Source organism: Oncorhynchus keta, chromosome 12 (genome assembly GCF_023373465.1).
Source record: "Oncorhynchus keta strain PuntledgeMale-10-30-2019 chromosome 12, Oket_V2, whole genome shotgun sequence".
In the NCBI taxonomy this organism is placed as follows: Eukaryota; Metazoa; Chordata; class Actinopteri; order Salmoniformes; family Salmonidae; genus Oncorhynchus; species Oncorhynchus keta.
The window spans coordinates 35,624,351-35,644,838 of record NC_068432.1 but is presented as its reverse complement, the minus strand read 5'-3'; the positions used below and the strand labels follow the sequence as shown (position 1 = coordinate 35,644,838).

Below are 20,488 nucleotides of genomic sequence, written 5' to 3'. Positions count from 1 at the left end.
AAGATGAAAGGAGAAATGTGAAACATGAGTTATTTCTAGATCTTATCAGAAAAACGAAAGAACAAAGCCAGGGACCGGGGGACAAGGAGAGACACAGATAAAGGAATGTTCGTATATGTGGTCCATCAGGGACCTCTGTAATTTACAGCAGACTAATATACGTATATCTTTACAAAGCGGACATTTGATCAAGGCTAGTTCCAGGCTAATTCCAGGCAAGATCCAGGCTAGTTCCAGACTAGTTCCAGGCTAAATCCAGGCTAGTTCCAGGCAAGATCCAGGCTAGTTCCATCCTATTTAATATCCTTGTTAGAACCTTCAAACTTGGCCTGTACTGTTCCTGTACTGTAGTAACCTTGTTATTCAGAGCTAATGGTAATGCATACCCAGGTACGGGGAATGCTTTTATGCATGTCATACAATACCACCTCCCCCCTTTCCTTTCCTTTCTCTCTCTCACTCTCTCTCTTTCTCGCTTTCTCTCACACCACCTTCCCCCTTCCTTCCTTTCTCCCTCCCTCCCTCTCTCTCTCTCTCTCTCTCTCTCTCGCTCTCTCTCTCTCTCTGGCTCTCTTTCTCTCTCTCTCTCTCTCTCTCTCCCTCTCTCTCTCTCTCTTGCTTCCTCTCTCTCTCTCTCTCTCTTCTCTCTCTCTCTCTCTCTCTCTCTCTCTCTCTCTCTCTCTCTCTCTCTCTCTCTCTCTCTCTCTCTCTCTCTCTCTCTCTCTCTCTCTCTCTCTCTCTCTCACACACGCACACTATCTTCCCCCCCCCTCTCTCTGGCTCTCATTCTCTGTCTGTTGTTCTCTCTGTCTGACGTTCCCTCTGTCTCTCTCTCTCTCTCTCTCTCTCTCTCTCTCTCTCTCTCTCTCTCTCTCTCTCTCTCTCTCTCTCTCTCTCTCTCTCTCTCTCTCTCTCTCTCTCTGTAATGTCATCTGACAACTCCTGGCACATTAAACTCTCATTATCGGAACATTGGACCAGCACAACATTACAGTAGCTGAGTTACAGTACAGGTTTGACATTTCACTTTGTCCTTGAACATTCCAATATATCAAATTCAACCTTTGTGTTATGATATACCTTAGTATATCAATAATGACATGGTAATGCACAGTGCATAAACTTCAACAACACCCACTCGTCTTTTTAAAGAAGTGTGTATGATGCAAAGGTGGAATTCTACATAGGGGACCAGAATTAATTCATAATAATGTGGATTAGTGTCTGACGTTGTTAAATACTCAATCTATAAGCAGGATATTGGGCTCCTGATACTGTCTTCGTTAGGACTGATAACACCACTGCCTATCACATGTGATTAATGGAGTTAATATGTTTGATTACATATCTAAATAAACTTTCCCACAGAGAGCTTTGAGCACTCTTTCAAAGTCAAATCTCTCTCTCTCTCTCGTTCTCTCCACCCAGCTGCCCCCAGTACAGATGATGTGGCACTGTACGTAGGCGTCGTCATCGCTGTGATCATGTGTCTGGTCATCTCCGTCATCGTGGCGCTGTTCGTCTACAGGAAGCACCATCGCGACTTTGACTCTGACATCATAGACACCTCGGCCCTCTACGAGGGTTTCCAGCCCGTTAGCATCAAGACGGCTCGAACAGGTGGGTCGGAGGTGTCTGTGTGTCTGTGAGTTTGTGTGTGTGTGTGTGTGTGTGTGTGTGTGTGTGTTTATGTGTGTGTGAGGGGTGTCTTTTTGTATCAGAATAACAGGTGATAAATAGCTGGTACACAACCTCCCTATCTATCTGTGTTTTCAAGTGTAATTCGATTTGGGCAGGAGAGGATTGGTTTATATAGCAGCCTAAACTTGGCTGATAGAAAGAGAGAGATAAACACAGAGGCAAAGAAAGACATTAGTCCACACAACAGGTGCTGCGTTTACCCCTCTGTGCCTTGGTGTCATCCCTCATCCACAGAGTCACAACCACCGCCAGACAGGTAAACACACTGCATGTTGACAACGACACGTCGATAAACAATGCTGGTATAGAATCTAAATAGGCTCACTATTCGAACGCACCACTAGCTATATACCATACTGACTGTATATACATGTTTACCATTTCTCTTACACGGTGTGTGGTAGAGAAGATGAGGAGAAGATGAGGAGGAGGTGTGTGAGGACCCAGAGTGTGACTGTTACTGTCCCCACCCCGCCCACTCAGCACAAATCATCAATATTCATGTGTGTACCTGTTAGGTAAACTGCTATATAATGAAGCCATCTGTTCCTTATGAAACACTGTGCTGCAGAGCGATAGTTAAGGTTGGAGCACTGAGTAACAGAACTCTTCACACTGTTTATGTGTAGAGCTGTAGAGTAAACAAATAGCTCAATACAGTTTAGTAGAGTTTAAGCAGGACATAGCTGACACCAGCTGCATCAACCCACAGAAAAAGCTACCTAAAAGCAAAAAATAAAAAATAAAAATAGTCTTAAGAACTTATCTAAAGCCTCTTAACAGCTCAATACTGACTGGTTCTGATGGTGTATTGGTGGAGTTTGATTGAACTGCAGCTCTACTTAGATGATACACTAGTCTTACCACTGACATCACCATTGTCCTCTCCTCTCCTGTCCCCAGCTGACCTTCTGACAACACCCCCTGACCTGACCTCTGCTGCCGCCATGTACCGCGGTCCGGTCTACGCCCTCCATGACGTCGCAGACAAGATTCCCATGACCAACTCCCCCCTCTTGGACCCCCTTCCCAACCTGAAGATCAAGGTGTACAACTCCTCTGGTCTGGTCACCCCCTCTGAGGACCTGTCTGAATTCTCCTCCAAGCTGTCCCCTAAGCTGCCCCACTGCCTGCTGGATGGGGACACCATGGGGAGGAGGACCCAGACCCAGACCCTGCTCCGTACCGGCACCAGGGACCCCTCCTGTACCGCTCTGGGCTCCTTCAACTCCATGGGTGGACACCTCATTGTCCCCAACTCAGGTATGGGTCTTTACGTTACAGTCTCAGAGTAATTGGTCTATGGTATTTAAAAAAAAATGTACCACCTTTTTCTCCCCAATTTTGATCTTGTCTCATCGCTGCAACTTCCCAACGGGCTCGGGAGGCGAAGGTCGGGTTATGTGTCCTCCGCAACATAATACGCCAAACCACGCTTCTTAACACCCGCCCTCTTAATCTGGAAACCAGCCTCACCAATCTGCCAGAGGAAACATTGTTCACCTGGCGACATAGGTCAGCCTGCAGGCGCCCGGCCCGCCACAAGGAGTCGCTAGAGCGCGATGAGCCAAGTAAAGCCCCCCCGGCCAAACCCTCCCCTAACCCAGACAACACTGGGCCAATTGTGCACTGCACTATGGGACTCCCAATCACGGCCGGTTGTGATACAGCCCGGGACTGACCATCCATAATATCACAATTATAGTTTTAAGCATGTTTTGAGGCTATACAGTGTTTGTTTACATTTACATTATTTAGAAACATTGGAGTTTAACAAGCTTATATTTTGGGTTTTGATGGGGTACAACAGTTGAACCAACTTTATAAGTAATGTTCTTTAAGAATCAATGGGTACATACAGTATCATCGATTTATAAGTCCAAAAATATGGTATTTGGTATTTTATTAGGATCCCCATTAGGTGTTGCAAAATCAGCAGCTACTCTTCCTGGGGTCCACACAAAACACGAAACATAATACAGAATGACATAATACAGAACATCATTAGACAAGAACAGCTCAAGGACAGAACTACATACATTTTTAAAAGGCACAGTTAGCCTACCTATCAATGCATCCACACAAACTATCGAGGTCAAATAGAGGAGAGGCGTTGTGCCACGAGGTGTTGCTTTATCTGTTTTTTGAAACCAGATTTACTGTTTATTTGAGCAATATGAGATGGAAGGAAGTTCCATGCAATAAGGGCTCTATATAATACTGTATGTTGTCTTGAATTTGTTCTGGATTTGGGGACTGTGAAAAGACCCCTGGTGGCATGTCTGGTGGGGTAAGTGTGTGTTAGAGCTGTGTGTAAATTGACTATGCAAACAATTTAGGATTTTCAACACATTAATGTTTCTTACAAAAATAAGAAGTGATGCAGTCAGTCTCTCCTCAACACTTAGCCAAGAGAGACTGGCATGTATAGTATTTATATCAGCCCTGACCATAGTTTGCTTTGTATGTTTCTATGTTTTGGTTGGTCAGGGTGTGAGCTGGGTGGGCATTCTATGTTACATGTCTAGTTTGTCTAGTTCTATGTTTGGCCTGATATGGTTCTCAATCAGAGGCAGGTGTTCGTCATTGTCTCTGATTGGGAACCATATTTAGGTAGCCTGTTTGTTGTTGGGTTTTGTGGGTGATTGTCCTTGTTACTGTCTCTGTGTTACTTTGCACCAGTATTAGGCTGTGTCGGTGTTACGTTTATTGTTTTTGATTCGTGTTTACTTTGTTTCATTAAACATGGATTGCAATAGCCACGCCGCATTTTGGTCTGACTCTACTTCACCGAAAGAGAACCGTTACACAGCCCTCTGATTACAATGAAGAGCAAAACATGCCATCCTGTTCTGGGCCAGCTGCAGCTTAACTAGGTATTTCCTTGCAGCACTGGATCCCACGACTGGACAATAATCAAGATTAGACAAAACTAGAGCTTGCAGAACTTGCTTTTTGGAGTGTGGTGTCAAAAAAGCAGAGCATCTCTTTATTACGGACAGACCTCTCCCCATCTTTACAACCATTAAATCTATGTTTTGACCATGACAGTTTACAATCTAAGGTAATAAATACCAAGTAATTTAGTCTCCTCAACTTCTTCAACAGCCACACCATTCATTACCAGATTCAGCTGAGGTCTAGAACTTAGGGAATGATTTGTACCAAATACAATGCTCCTAGTTTAAGAGATGTTCAGGACCCGTTTATTACTGCGCACCCATTCCACAACAGACTTAACTCTTTGTTAAGTGTTTCAGTGACGTCATTAGCTGTGGTTGCTGATGCGTATATGGTTGAATCATCAGCATACATGGACACACATGCTTTGTTTATTGCCAGTGGCAGGTCATTGGTAAAAATAAAAAAGAGTAGAGGGTCTAGAGAGCTGCCCTGCGGTACACCACACTTTACATGTTTGACATTAGAGAAGCTTCCATTAAAGAAAACCCTTTGAGTTCTATTAGATATCTCTGAATCCATGATATGGAGTCGGTTGAAAAGCCATAAGACATAAGTTATGGTCAATAATATCAAAGGCTGCACAGAACAGTACTGCTGTTCTAACAGTACTGTTCCCACAATCTTCTTTCAACCAATCATCAGTCAGTTGTGTCAGTGCAGTACATGTTGAGTGCCCTTCTCTATAAGCATTCTGAAAGTCTGTTGTTAATTTGTTTACAGAGAAATAGCATTTTGTTTGGTCAAACACAATATTTTGCTAAGAGCTGTCAGCAAGCTTATACAGTATGTCTGCTGTTAGAACCAGTAAAGGCCACTACCACTCTTGGGTATATTTTTATTTATTTAAACTTTATTTAACTCGACAAGTCAGTTAAGAACAAATTCTTATTTACAATGACGACCTTCCCCGGCCAAACCCGGACGACGCTGGGACTCCCAATCCTGGCCAGATGTGATACAGCCTGGATTCAAACCATGGACTGTATTGACACATCTTGCACTGAGATGCAATGCCTTAGACCACTGCGCCACTCGGATAGCGGAATTACTTTGGCTTCCCTCCAGGCCTGAGTACAAAGACTTTACTCTAGGCTCAGATTAAAAATATGACAGATTGGAGTGGCTATAGAGTCAGCTACCATCCTCAGTAGCTTTCCATCTAAGTTATCAATGCCAGGAGGTTTGTCATTATTGATCGATAACAATACGTTTTCCAACTCTCCCACACTATCTTTATAAAATTCAAACTTGCAATTATTTTCTTTCATAATATATATATTTTTTTGCATGAAAAACTGTTCGTTGTTGGCATTTCCTGCCTAAGTTTGCCCACTTTCCCAATGAAGTAATCATTAAAATATTTGGCAACATCAAATGGTTTTGTGGTGTATAAGTCATCTGATATGGTGAAAGATGGAGTTGAATTTGTCTTTCTGCCCATAATTTCATTTAAAGTACTCAAGTTTTTATATCATTGATCGTGGCTTCATAATACAGTTTCTTCTTCTTTTTTGTTGAGTTTCGTCACATCATTTCTCAATTTGCAGTAAGTCAGCCAGTCAGATATGCAGCCAGACTTATTATCCACTCCTTTTGCCCAATCTCTTTCAACCATACAGTTTAACATCCCTCATCAATCCATGGAGCCTTAACAGTTTTAACAATCCGTTTTTTAACAGGTGCATGTTTATCAATAATTGGAAGAAGCAATTTCATAAATTCAAGTGCAGCGTCTGGATGCTCCTCGTTAATCACATCAAACCAACAAATATTTTTAACATCACCCACATTAGACTCACAATAAAATATTTTGTATGATCTCTTATACATTATTTTAGGCTCAGCTGTTGGAACTTTGGCTTTCCTGGATATAGCCACTATATTGTGATCACTGCATCCAATGGGTACGGATACAGCTTAGAACAGTGTTCTACAGTATTAGTAAAAATGTGATCGATACATGTGGATGATCTTGTTCCTGTAGTGTTTGTAAACACCCTGGTAGGTTGATTAATAACCTGAACCAGATTACAGGCACGGGTTACAGTAACAAACTCCCTGTTGAGCGGACAGCTTGATGACAACCAGTCAATATTCAGGTCCCCAAGAAAGTAGACCTCTCTGTTTACATCAGATTAGATACTGACTGTTAGCACTTGGTGGCCTGTAGCAACACCCCTAAAGAAAAGGCTTTCGATGAGGCAGGTGAACCTGCAACCACAACACTTCAATGACACTTGACATGAGATCTTCTCTAAGCAGTACAGGGATATGGCTCTGAATATATACAACAACACCTCATACGTGTTCCTGTCTCTTCTATAGATGGTATATCCTTGTATTGCTACAGCTGTGTCATCAAATGAATTATCTAAGTGAGTCTCAGAAATGGCTAATATATGAATGTTATCTGATGTTAGCAAGTTATTGATTTCATGAACCTTATTTCTAAGGCTACATATATTAATATGGGCTATTTTCATCCCTTTCTTGCGTAGCTTATCAGAGATAGACATGATACTGAAAAGAGCAAACAAAGTAAGAGAGAAAAATATACATTCAGTAGTCCATTAATCAGTTGGTGTGTGTGTGTGCTGCAGGGTTGAAGCTACGAACCAATAGGCTTGGCTCTCTCATCCTTTACAGGCTTCTGGGAGGGATGGTGGACAATGAGCCTGTCATAGTGGATGTATGCAATGTCCCCACGCGCTCTGGCAGCTTTCATGGCTGGGATCAGTTCTTTCCTCTTCTTGCGCTCAGCTTCAGGATAGTAATCGTTGAGGAAGATATACGTTCCTCTCAAGTTCTTGGCTCTTTCCAGAACAGCTACCTTTTCCTTGAACCTCAGGAACTTGACCACCATTGGCCTGGGCCTGTCAGCTGGGCTGGTGGTGGGTTTTCCAGTCCTGTCGGCGCGCTACACCTCAATCTTCCTGTGGTCTATCTTCAATTTCAAAGAGACCATTTCCCTCACTTTGTCCTCAGACTCCGTCCAGGTCTCATGTGGAGATTCTGCAATTCCGTCCAAAACCTTGTTGTTCCGCCTTGATTGGGTGTAGCTATTAAGGGTTGTAGCTTTAATACAGCACAGGCCAGGGTCTGTTTAGCCAGAAGGAAACTGTTGAGACAGAACATCCATAAGCGGTTAGTCATTTGAAGTCAAGCAGTGGAATTAATTGAAGTCAAACGAATTAGTCCTATTCAAATTTAACTTTAAACTGAATACGTATTCCGGTAAGTCTGTAAAGGTATTCATAAAAAAAAACGTTCCTGCAAATCCATCAGGTTCAGAGGCCGTAGCCATAAGCAATTAACAGACCGCTTTAGCCTCTAGATGATGATGGGAAAGTTGGTGCTTTCATACACTGACATTGGTTGTAGGTGCTTTATCAGTTCTCCCTCTTGTATAGTTCTTTGGAGCAGCTGACAAGGTCCCCTCGTGGTGAGTGTGTTGGAAGGCTGTTTCCTCAAAGTGACTTAGCACGGTGTGTGTAATAACAGGATTAGCAGCTTATGTGGAGTCAGGACTGACATGGCGATCATTCTCACCCCCATTACGTCCATCCCCCTTCCCACGCTATGCTCCAAAAGGGGGGAGCGCTAGTTTTCCATTCATTCATTATGATCAGAAGATGACGCTGTGATCCTGACACGTCTTTCCCTCTAATTCACCAGGGATCACCCTTATCCTCTACACATGGCCTGTAATAGGGGCTAACACCATACTGAAGCATGACTCCCTGGAGAGAGGGAGGGAGAGAGGGGGTGAGAGAAGGAGAGAGAGTCAGAGAGAGAGGGAGGGAGAGAGGGGGAGAGAGAAGAAGAGAGACAGAGAGACAGAAAGAGAGAGAGATTTGACTTTGAAAGAGTTCTTAAAGCTCTCCACGGTCAATCAGAGCATGCGTTCCACACACTGCGTGACAAGGCTATAAGAGTGGCTGGGTGCCTGTCTGCTCAGAGCACAGAGCATGTGGTTGGTACACTTCTGTTCTGTTCTGTTTAGGCTGTAGTACTGCCTACATTATCTGTGCGGTTCTCATTTAGCACATGCGGTCTGTTTGTGATGCAGTACAGATGCATGTTGACAGCTGGGAAAAGCAGGCAGAAACTTCTAGGGTTTCTGGAGTTTTTCTCTTGAAAACTTGTTTCTGGCTGATATTAGCTACCTCATGTTACACAGAGAGAGAGAGAAAGAGATATTGTAAATCTCAAAAGTAAGCTTTGGCAATATGTACATTGTTATGCCATGCCAATAAAGCTAATTTAATTTAATTGAGAGTGAGAGCAAGAGAGAGAGAGAGAGAGAGAGAGCGAGAGAGAGAGAGAGAGAGAGAGAGAGCGAGCGAGAGGGAGAGAGAGAGAGAGAGAGAGCGAGAGAGAGAGAGCGAGCGAGAGGGAGAGAGAGAGAGAGAGAGAGAGCGAGAGAGAGAGAGAGAGAGAGAGAGAGAGAGAGCGAGTGAGTGAGAGGGAGAGAGAGCGAGCGAGAGGGAGAGAGAGCGAGAGAGAGAGAGAGAGAGTGAGAGAGAGAGCGAGAGAGAGCGAGAGAGAGAGCGAGAGAGAGAGAGAGCGAGAGAGAGAGAGAGAGAGAGCGAGCGAGAGAGAGTGAGCGAGAGAGAGAGCGAGAGAGAGAGAGAAGAACACATCAGTCATATAATATTTTGTGGTTCCTGGGTAATGAAATATTGCGTTTCTCTCTCTCTCTATTCAATTACATTTCATTGTAAGGGTTTATGGCATGGGGAAACATATGTTAACATTGCCAAAGCAAGTGAAGTAGATAATAGATAAAAGTGAAACAAACAAAACATAATTACAGTAATCTGAAAAAAACAGAGCAAGCAGTAAATGATTTTGTGTGTAATGTATTTTTCATTATGTGCCGACCCCAGTAAGGCAAATGGGGATCCTACTAAATCAAATCAAATCAGACACAGATGGAGAACATTTAAATCACACGTTCATATCTACCATATAATGTTGTTAGGGGACATTGTGAGGCAGTATTTAAACTACAGTTAGAGACAGGGAAGGGGCAGTGAGTGACATGGCTGTGGTTGTTTGGGCCTCAGGATGTCTCTCCACTGTCTGTCTGTCCGTCTGTCTCTGTACTGTCTCTCTGTCGCTCTGTCTGTCTGCCTTTTCTACTTCCGGCGCCGACAGAGATGGCCGCCTCGCTTCGCGTTCCTAGGAAACTATGCAGTTTTTTGTTTTTTTACGTGTTATTTCTTACAATAGTACCCCAGGTCATCTTAGGTTTCATTACATACAGTCGAGAAGAACTACTGAATATAAGATCAGCGTCAACTCACCATCAGTACGACCAAGAATATGTTTTCCGCGACGCGGATCCTGTGTTCTGCCTTACAAACAGGACAACGGAATGGATCGCATGCAGCGACCCAAGAAAACGACTCCGAAAAAGAGGGAAACGAGGCGGTCTTCTGGTCAGACTCCGAACAAGGGCACATCGCGCACCACTCCCCAGCATTCTTCTTGCCAATGTCCAGTCGCTTGACAACAAGGTTGACGAAATCCGAGCAAGGGTGGCATTCCAGAGGGACATCAGAGACTGCAACGTTCTCTGCTTCACGGAAACATGGCTCACTGGGAAGACGCTATCCGATGCGGTGCAGCCAACGGGTTTCTCCACGCATCGCGCCGACAAAAACAAACATCTTTCTGGTAAGAAGAGTGGCGGGGGCGTATGCCTCATGACTAACGAGACATGGTGTGATGAAGGAAACATACAGGAACTCAAATCCTTCTGTTCACCTGATTTAGAATTCCTCACAATCAAATGTAGACCGCATTATCTTCCAAGAGAATTCTCTTCGATTATAATCACAGCCGTATATATCCCCCAAGCAGACACATCGATGGCTCTGAACGAACTTTATTTAACTCTTTTCAAACTGGAAACCATTTATCCAGAGGCTGCATTCATTGTAGCTGGGGATTTTAACAAAGCTAATCTGAAAACAAGACTCCCTAAATTTTATCAGCATATCGATTGCGCAACCAGGGGTGGTAAAACCTTGGATCATTGTTACTCTAACTTCCGCGACGCATATAAGGCCCTGCCCCGCCCCCCTTTCGGAAAAGCTGACCACGACTCCATTTTGCTGATCCCTGCCTACAGGCAGAAACTCAAACAAGAGGCTCCCACGCTGAGGTCTGTCCAACGCTGGTCAGACCAAGCTGACTCCACACTCCAAGACTGCTTCCATCACGTGGACTGGGACATGTTTCGTATTGCGTCAGATAAAAATATTGACGAATACGCTGATTCGGTGTGCGAGTTCATTAGAACGTGCGTCGAAGATGTCGTTCCCATAGCAACGATAAAAACATTCCCTAACCAGAAACCGTGGATTGATGGCAGCATTCGCGTGAAACTGAAAGCGCGAACCACTGCTTTTAATCAGGGCAAGGTGACTGGCAACATGACTGAATACAAACAGTGCAGCTATTCCCTCCGCAAGGCTATTAAACAAGCTAAGCGTCAGTACAGAGACAAAGTGGAATCTCAATTCAATGGCTCAGACACAAGAGGTATGTGGCAGGGTCTACAGTCAATCACGGACTACAAGAAGAAACCCAGCCCAGTCACGGACCAGGATGTCTTGCTCCCAGGCAGACTAAATAACTTTTTTGCCTGCTTTGAGGACAATACAGTGCCACTGACACGGCCTGCAACGAAAACATGCGGTCTCTCCTTCACTGCAGCCGAGGTGAGTAAGACATTTAAACGTGTTAACCCTCGCAAGGCTGCAGGCCCAGACGGCATCCCCAGCCGCGCCCTCAGAGCATGCGCAGACCAGCTGGCCGGTGTGTTTACGGACATATTCAATCAATCCCTATACCAGTCTGCTGTTCCCACATGCTTCAAGAGGGCCACCATTGTTCCTGTTCCCAAGAAAGCTAAGGTAACTGAGCTAAACGACTACCGCCCCGTAGCACTCACTTCCGTCATCATGAAGTGCTTTGAGAGACTAGTCAAGGACCATATCACCTCCACCCTACCTGACACCCTAGACCCACTCCAATTTGCTTACCGCCCAAATAGGTCCACAGACGATGCAATCTCAACCACACTGCACACTGCCCTAACCCACCTGGACAAGAGGAATACCTATGTGAGAATGATGTTCATCGACTACAGCTCGGCATTCAACACCATAGTACCCTCCAAGCTCGTCATCAAGCTCGAGACCCCGGGTCTCGACCCCGCCCTGTGCAACTGGGTACTGGACTTCCTGACGGGCCACCCCCAGGTGGTGAGGGTAGGCAACAACATCTCCTCCCCGCTGATCCTCAACACGGGGGCCCCACAAGGGTGCGTTCTGAGCCCTCTCCTGTACTCCCTGTTCACCCACGACTGCGTGGCCACGCACGCCTCCAACTCAATCATCAAGTTTGCGGATGACACAACAGTGGTAGGCTTGATTACCAACAACGACGAGGCGGCCTACAGGGAGGAGGTGAGGGCCCTCGGAGTGTGGTGTCAGGAAAATAACCTCACACTCAACGTCAACAAAACTAAGGAGATGATTGTGGACTTCAGGAAACAGCAGAGGGAACACCCCCCTATCCACATCGATGGAACAGTAGTGGAGAGGGTAGCAAGTTTTAAGTTCCTCGGCATACACATCACAGACAAACTGAATTGGTCCACTCACACTGACAGCGTCGTGAAGAAGGCGCAGCAGCGCCTCTTCAACCTCAGGAGGCTGAAGAAATTCGGCTTGTCACCAAAAGCACTCACAAACTTCTACAGATGCACAATCGAGAGCATCCTGGCGGGCTGTATCACCGCCTGGTACGGCAACTGCTCCGCCCTCAACCGTAAGGCTCTCCAGAGGGTAGTGAGGTCTGCACAACGCATCACCGGGAGCAAACTACCTGCCCTCCAGGACACCTACACCACCCGATGTTACAGGAAGGCCATAAAGATCATCAAGGACATCAACCACCCGAACCACTGCCTGTTCACCCCGCTATCATCCAGAAGGCGAGGTCAGTACAGGTGCATCAAAGCTGGGACCGAGAGACTGAAAAACAGCTTCTATCTCAAGGCCATCAGACTGTTAAACAGCCACCACTAACATTGAGTGGCTGCTGCCAACACACTGTCATTGACACTGACCCAACTCCAGCCACTTTAATAATGGGAATTGATGGGAAATGATGTAAATATATCACTAGCCACTTTAAACAATGCTACCTTATATAATGTTACTTACCCTACAATATTCATCTCATATGCATACGTATATACTGTACTCTACATCATCGACTGCATCCTTATGTAATACATGTATCACTAGCCACTTTAACTATGCCAGTTTGTTTACTTTGTCTACATACTCATCTCATATGTATATACTGTACTCGATACCATCTACTGTATGCTGCTCTGTACCATCACTCATTCATATATCCTTATGTACATATTCTTTATCCCCTTACACTGTGTATAAGACAGTAGTTTTGGAATTGTTAGTTAGATTACTTGTTGGTTATCACTGCATTGTCGGAACTAGAAGCACAAGCATTTCGCTACACTCGCATTAACATCTGCTAACCATGTGTATGTGACAAATACAATTTGATTTGATTTGATTTGATTTTCTCTCTCGGTCTGACTGGCAGGCTGTCTGTCTGTCTGGCTGTCTAACACTAAACACAGAATGACAGAGTGAGCATGACAGGGAGGGCTGGAGGTCAGTGCAGGGCTGGACAGACAGTGTGTGTGACTGGACTGTGTCTGACTAGTGTGTGTGTGTTACTAGTGTGTGACTATAAAGTGTGTGTGACCACAGTGTGTGTGACTTCAGAGAGTGTGACCACAGTGTGTGAGGCTAAAGTGTGTGTGACCAGAGTTTGTGTTTGTGACCACAGAGTGTGTGTGTGACGAGAGTGTGTGTGATCGTGGTGTGTCTTGTCTCCACAGGGGTGAGTCTCCTAGTTCCAGCGGGGGCTGTCCCACAGGGTAGAGTGTATGAGATGTATGTGACCGTTCACAGGAAGGACAGCATGAGGTAACTACAATCTACTTTTTCCCTTCTGGCTCTGCTGTTTACACCGGTCAACACACACATCTCCTACAGACACTACCCACACTGTCACAACACGTCCAATCTGTGTGTCTGTGTGTTCCCCCAGACCCCCAGTCGATGACTGCCAGACAGTGCTGAGTTCAGTGGTGAGCTGTGGCCCCCCAGGGGCCCTCCTGACTCGCCCAGTCATCATCACCATGCACCACTGTGCTGAGGCCGATAGTGATTCAGCCGAGGATTGGCTGATCCAGCTCAAGAGCCAATCACAGCAGGCCCAGTGGGAGGTGAGTGGCATGTTGCTGTGCCTGACAATGTATGTGGAGATTGAAGATGGTACTGGAAAAGGTGATGCAATACTGAGGAAAAAGACAAGACAAAGTTGGAGGGAAAGAACTAATGCAGAATTATAATGGATCAATTACATGAGGTAGGATGGCCGTGGGGATTAACAGAGTAGAGCAAGCCTGGGCAATTATTTTCCATGGAGGGCCACATTAGAGCCACATTAGGGCCACAACTATATTTTTGCCATCGCGGGCCAGAATCATATTACAGGATTATACATCATGTGTGTTGACAGATATATCTATTGTAAATATGCTACTTATTTAACTTTTTTAACATGCACAGAAATAAACCACATCCATATTCTCCTTTTGGTAGGTATTTTCATTATTAAAGATGCAATGAACTACACGGAGGGAAAAGTACACTGTGCATTCAGCACCACGGACAGAACTCTTGTTAACGGGTTTGCACAAAAACACAAAGAGAGAGAGCTCAACATTACATTTAAACTACTCAATCAGTGTGAGGAGTGAAGTCTCTGATGGGCATTGACTAGAGCAGTGAAGTCAGGTATAGTTTCTGACGTCGCTATGCGCAGGATTGCTGAGAGGTGAGAGTCAGTAAGAGATGATCTGTGCTTTGACTTGTTATATTTCATCACTGAAAATGTCTGTTCACATACATAGGTTGACCATAACAGTACAAACATCTTCTGAGCAGGACTCCTAATCTTTGGAAAGTTTTGTTCATCGAGAGATGCATAGAACCTCGTCAGTAACATTGTTTTGAATAGTTCTCTAATCACTGCATCAGACTGAAGACCGATAAGCTCAAGTTGCAGGTCAGTGTGAGCGTTATCCACATTGAAGGTGAAAGGAGAAGAAACCAACAGCATGTCTTTTTCCAACACTTTGAAATCCTCAAAACGAGGAGAAAACTCACAGTTCAAAGCACACAGCAGCTTTGTATACTTCTCCCACTGGTCATCTGATAGGGAACAGACAAGTAGTGTCGGAAGGTGGGTGAGATTGTCTGCTTCTACTTGACGGGTCAGGAGGAGCAATTTTCCCTTGAAGGTTTTGACAAGGCTGTCCAGCTGATGTGAAAAAAGGTCCTTCACTTGTAGTTTGGAATTCAGTTCATTAATGAGGGCCATGATGTCCACGGTGAGGGCAAAATCAGCCAAACATTCTTTATCTTGCAGTTCAGGGAAATCGAAGCGTCCTCTCACTGTCAACTGCGTTTATTTTCAGCAAACTTAACATGTGTAAATATTTGTATGAACATAACAAGATTCAACAACTGAGACATAAACTGAACAAGTTCCACAGACAATGTGTCTCTGAACAAAGGGGGGGATCAAAATCAAAAGTAACAGTAAGTATCTGGTGTGGCCACCAGCTGCATTAAGTACTGCAGTGCATCTCCTCCTCATGTACTGCACCAGATTTGCCAGTTCTTGCTGTGAGAGTTACCCCACTCTTCCACCAAGGCACCTGCAAGTTCTCTGAGATTTCTGAGGGGAATGGCCCTAGCCCTCACCCTCCGATCCAACAGGTCCCAGGCGTGCTCAATGAGATTGAGATCCGGGCTCTTCGCTGGCCATGGCAGAACACTGACATTCCTGTCTTCAAATCAAATCAAATCAAATTTATTTATATAGCCCTTCGTACATCAGCTGATATCTCAAAGTGCTGTACAGAAACCCAGCCTAAAACCCCAAACAGCAAACAATGCAGGTGTAAAAGCACGGTGGCTAGGAAAAACTCCCTAGAAAGCCAAAACCTAGGAAGAAACCTAGAGAGGAACCGGGCTATGTGGGGTGGCCAGTCCTCTTCTGGCTGTGCCGGGTAGAGATTATAACAGAACATGACCAAGATGTTCAAATGTTCATAAATGACCAGCATGGTCGAATAATAATAAGGCAGAACAGTTGAAACTGGAGCAGCAGCACAGTCAGGTGGACTGGGGACAGCAAGGAGCCATCATGTCAGGTAGTCCTGGGGCACGGTCCTAGGGCTCAGGTCCTCCGAGAGAGAGAAAGAAAGAGAGAATTTGAGAGAGCATATGTGGGGTGGCCAGTCCTCTTCTGGCTGTGCCGGGTGGAGATTATAACAGAACGTGGCCAAGATGTTCAAATGTTCATAAATGACCAGCATGGTTGAATAATAGTAAGGCAGAACAGTTGAAACTGGAGCAGGAGCATGGCCAGGTGGACTGGGGACAGCAAGGAGTCCTCATGTCAGGTAGTCTGGGACATGGTCCTAGGGCCCAGGCCAGTTGAAACAGGAGCAGCAGCATGGCCAGGTGGACTGGGGACAGCAAGGAGTCATCATGTCAGGTAGTCCTGGGGCATGGTCCTAGGGCTCAGGTCCTCCGAGAGAGAGAAAGAGAGAAGGAGAGAATTAGAGAACGCACACTTAGATTCACACAGGACACCGAATAGGACAGGAGAAGTACTCCAGATATAACAAACTGACCCTAGCCCCCTGACACATAAACTACTGCAGCATAAATACTGGAGGCTGAGACAGGAGGGGTCAGGAGACACTGTGGCCCCATCCGAGGACACCCCCGGACAGGGCCAAACAGGAAGGATATAACCCCACCCACTTTGCCAAAGCACAGCCCCCACACCACTAGAGGGATATCTTCAACCACCAACTTACCATCCTGTATAGCCCACAAAGATCTCCGCCACGGTACAACCCAAGGGGGGCAACCCAGACAGGCCGACCACAACAGTGACGCACCCCCCAGGGACGGCACGAGAGAGCCCCAGCAAGCCAGTGACTCAGCCCCGTAACAGGGTTAGAGGCAGAGAATCCCAGTGGAAAGAGGGGAACCGGCCAGGCAGAGACAGCAAGGGCGGTTCGTTGCTCCAGAGCCTTTCCGTTCACCTTCCCACTCCTGGGCCAGACTACACTCAATCATATGACCCACTGAAGAGATGAGTCTTCAGTAAAGACTTAAAGGTTGAGACCGAGTTTGCGTCTCTGACATGGGTAGGCAGACCGTTCCATAAAAATGGAGCTCTATAGGAGAAAGCCCTGCCTCCAGCTGTTTGCTTAGAAATTCTAGGGACAATTAGGAGGCCTGCGTCTTGTGACCGTAGCGTACGTGTAGGTATGTACGGCAGGACCAAATCAGAGAGGTAGGTAGGAGTAAGCCCATGTAATGCTTTGTAGGTTAGCAGTAAAACCTTGAAATCAGCCCTTGCTTTGACAGGAAGCCAGGCTAGCACTGGAGTAATATGATCAAATTTTTGGTTCTAGTCAGGATTCTAGCAGCCGTATTTAGCACTAACTGAAGTTTATTTAGTGCTTTATCCGGGTAGCCGGAAAATAGAGCATTGCAGTAGTCTAACCTAGAAGTGACAAAAGCATGGATTAATTTTTCTGCATCTTTTTGGACAGAAAGTTTCGGATTTTTTTGCAATGTTACGTAGATGGAAAAAGCTGTCCTCGAAATGGTCTTGATATGTTCTTCAAAAGAGAGATCAGGGTCCAGAGTAACGCCGAGGTCCTTCACAGTTTTTTTTTGAGACGACTGTACAACCATTAAGATTAATTGTCAGATTCAACAGAAGATCTCTTTGTTTCTTGGGACCTAGAACAAGCATCTCTGTTTTGTCCGAGTTTAATAGTAGAAAGTTTGCAGCCATCCACTTCCTTATGTCTGAAACACATGCTTCTAGCGAGGGCAATTTTGGGGCTTCACCATGTTTCATTGAAATGTACAGCTGTGTGTCATCCGCATAGCAGTGAAAGTTTACATTATGTTTTCGAATAACATCCCCAAGAGGTAAAATATATAGTGAAAACAATAGTGGTCCTAAAACAGAACCTTGAGGAACACGAAATGTACAGTTGATTTGTCAGAGGACAAACCATTCACAGAGACAAACTGATATCTTTCCGACAGATAAGACCTAAACCAGGCCAGAACATGTCCGTGTAGGCCAATTTGGGTTTCCAATCTCTCCAAAGAATGTGGTGATCGATGGTATCAAAAGCAGCACTAAGGTCTAGGAGCACGAGGACAGATGCAGAGCCTCGGTCCGATGCCATTAAAATGTCATTTACCACCTTCACAAGTGCCGTCTCAGTGCTATGATGGGGTCTAAAACCAGACTGAAGCATTTCGTATACATTGTTTGTCTTCAGGAAGGCAGTGAGTTGCTGCGCAACAGCCTTCTCTAAAATCTTTGAGAGGAATGGAAGATTCGATATAGGCCGATAGTTTTTATATTTTCTGGGTCAAGGTTTGGCTTTTTCAAGAGAGGCTTTATTACTGCCACTTTTAGTGAGTTTGGTACACATCCAGTGGATAGAGAGCCGTTTATTATGTTCAACATAGGAGGGCCAAGCACAGGAAGCAGCTCTTTCAGTAGTTAAGTTGGAATAGGGTCCAGTATAGAGCTTGAAGGTTTAGAGGCCATGATTATTTTCATCATTGTGTCAAGAGATATAGTACTAAAACACTTGAGCGTCTCTCTTGATCCTAGGTCCTGGCAGAGTTGTGCAGACTCAGGACAACTGAGGTTTGGAGGAATACGCAGGTTTAAAGAGGAGTCCGTAATTTGCTTTCTAATAATCATAATCTTTTCCTCAAAGAAGTTCATGAATTTATCACTGCTAAAGTGAAAGTCATCCTCTCTTGGGGAATGCTGCTTTTTAGTTAGCTTTGCCACAGTATCAAAAAGGAATTTCGGATTGTTCTTATTTTCCTCAATTAAGTTAGAAAAATAGGACGATCGAGCAGCAGTAAGGGCTCTTCGGTACTGCACGGTACCGTCCTTCCAAGCTAGTCGGAAGACTTCCAGTTTGGTGTGGCGCCATTTCCGTTCCAATTTTCTGGAAGCTTGCTTCAGAGCTCGGGTATTTTCTGTGTACCAGGGAGCTAGTTTCTTATGAGACATTTTTTTTTTTTTTTAGTTTTTAGGGGTGCAACTGCATCTAGGGTATTGCGCAAGGTTAAATTGAGATCCTCAGTTAGGTGGTTAACGGATTTTTGTCCTCTGGCGTCCTTGGGTAGGCAGAGGGAGTCTGGGAGGCATCAAGGAATCTTTGTGTTGTCTGTGAATTTATAGCACGACTTTTGATGTTCCTTGGTTGGGGTCTGAGCAGATTATTTGTTGCAATTGCAAACGTAATAAAATGGTGGTCCGATAGTCCAGGATTATGAGGAAAAACATTAAGATCCACAACATTTATTCCATGGGACAAAACTAGGTCCAGCGTATGACTGTGACAGTGAGTGGGTCCAGAGACATGTTGGACAAAACCCACTGAGTCGATGATGGCTCCAAAAGCCTTTTGGAGTGGGTCTGTGGACTTTTCCATGTGAATATTAAAGTCACCAAAGATTAGAATATTATCTGCAATGACTACAAGGTCTGATAGGAATTCAGGGAACTCAGTGAGAAACGCTGTATATGGCCCAGGAGGCCTGTAAACAGTAGCTATAAAAAGTGATTGAGTAGGCTGCATAGATTTCATGACTAGAAGCTCAAAAGACGAAAACGTCATTTTTTTTGTAAATTGAAATTTGCTATCGTAAATGTTAGCAACACCTCCGCCTTTGCGGGATGCACGGGGATATGGTCACTAGTGTAGCCAGGAGGTGAGGCCTCATTTAACACAGTAAATTCATCAGGCTTAAGCCATGTTTCAGTCAGGCCAATCACATCAAGATTATGATCAGTGATTAGTTCATTGACTATAATTGCCTTTGAAGTAAGGGATCTAACATTAAGTAGCCCTATTTTGAGATGTGAGGTATCATGATCTCTTTCAGTAATGACAGGAATGGAGGTGGTCTTTATCCTAGTGAGATTGCTAAGGCGAACACCGCCATGTTTAGTTTTGCCCAACCTAGGTCGAGGCACAGACACGGTCTCAATGGTGATAGCTGAGCTGACTACACTGACTATGCTAGTGGCAGACTCCACTATGCTGGCAGGCTGGCTAATAGCCTGCTTCCTGGCCTGCACCTTATTTCATTGTGGAGCTAGAGGAGTTAGAGCCCTGTCTATGTTGGCAGATAAGATGAGAGCACCCCTCCAGCTAGGATGGAGTCCGTCACTCCTCAGCAGGTCAGGCTTGGTCCTGTTTGTGGGTGAGTCCCAGAAAAGAGGGCCATTATCTACAAATTCTATCTTTTGGGAGGGGCAGAAAACAGTTTTCAACCAGCGATTGAGTTGTGAGACTCTGCTGTAGAGCTCATCACTCCCCTAACTGGGAGGGGGCCAGAGACAATTACTCGATGCCGACACATCTTTCTAGCTGATATGCACGCAGAAGCTATGTTGCGCTTGGTGATCTCTGACTGTTTCATCCTAACATCGTTGGTGCCGACGTGGATAACAATATCTCTATACTCTCTACACTCGCCAGTTTTAGCTTTAGCCAGCACCATCTTCAGATTAGCCTTAACGTCGGTAGCCCTGCCCCGGGTAAACAGTGTATGATCGC

At 45.1% G+C, this 20,488-nt stretch overlaps 1 protein-coding gene across 4 annotated transcripts in view; it reads left to right on the top strand.

Annotated features, from left to right (window-relative positions):
• Nucleotides 1–20,488, top strand: part of LOC118372846 (netrin receptor UNC5C-like) — a 343,833-nt gene that overhangs the window by 285,895 nt on the left and 37,450 nt on the right. For all 4 annotated transcript variants that reach the window (XM_052458143.1, XM_052458145.1, XM_052458144.1 and 1 more), the window contains 4 exons: nucleotides 1,429–1,620; nucleotides 2,605–2,964; nucleotides 13,619–13,706; nucleotides 13,831–14,008. In XM_052458143.1, the coding sequence (XP_052314103.1) occupies nucleotides 1,429–1,620; nucleotides 2,605–2,964; nucleotides 13,619–13,706; nucleotides 13,831–14,008 (818 nt within the window). The remainder of the gene's footprint in view (nucleotides 1–1,428; nucleotides 1,621–2,604; nucleotides 2,965–13,618; nucleotides 13,707–13,830; nucleotides 14,009–20,488) is intronic.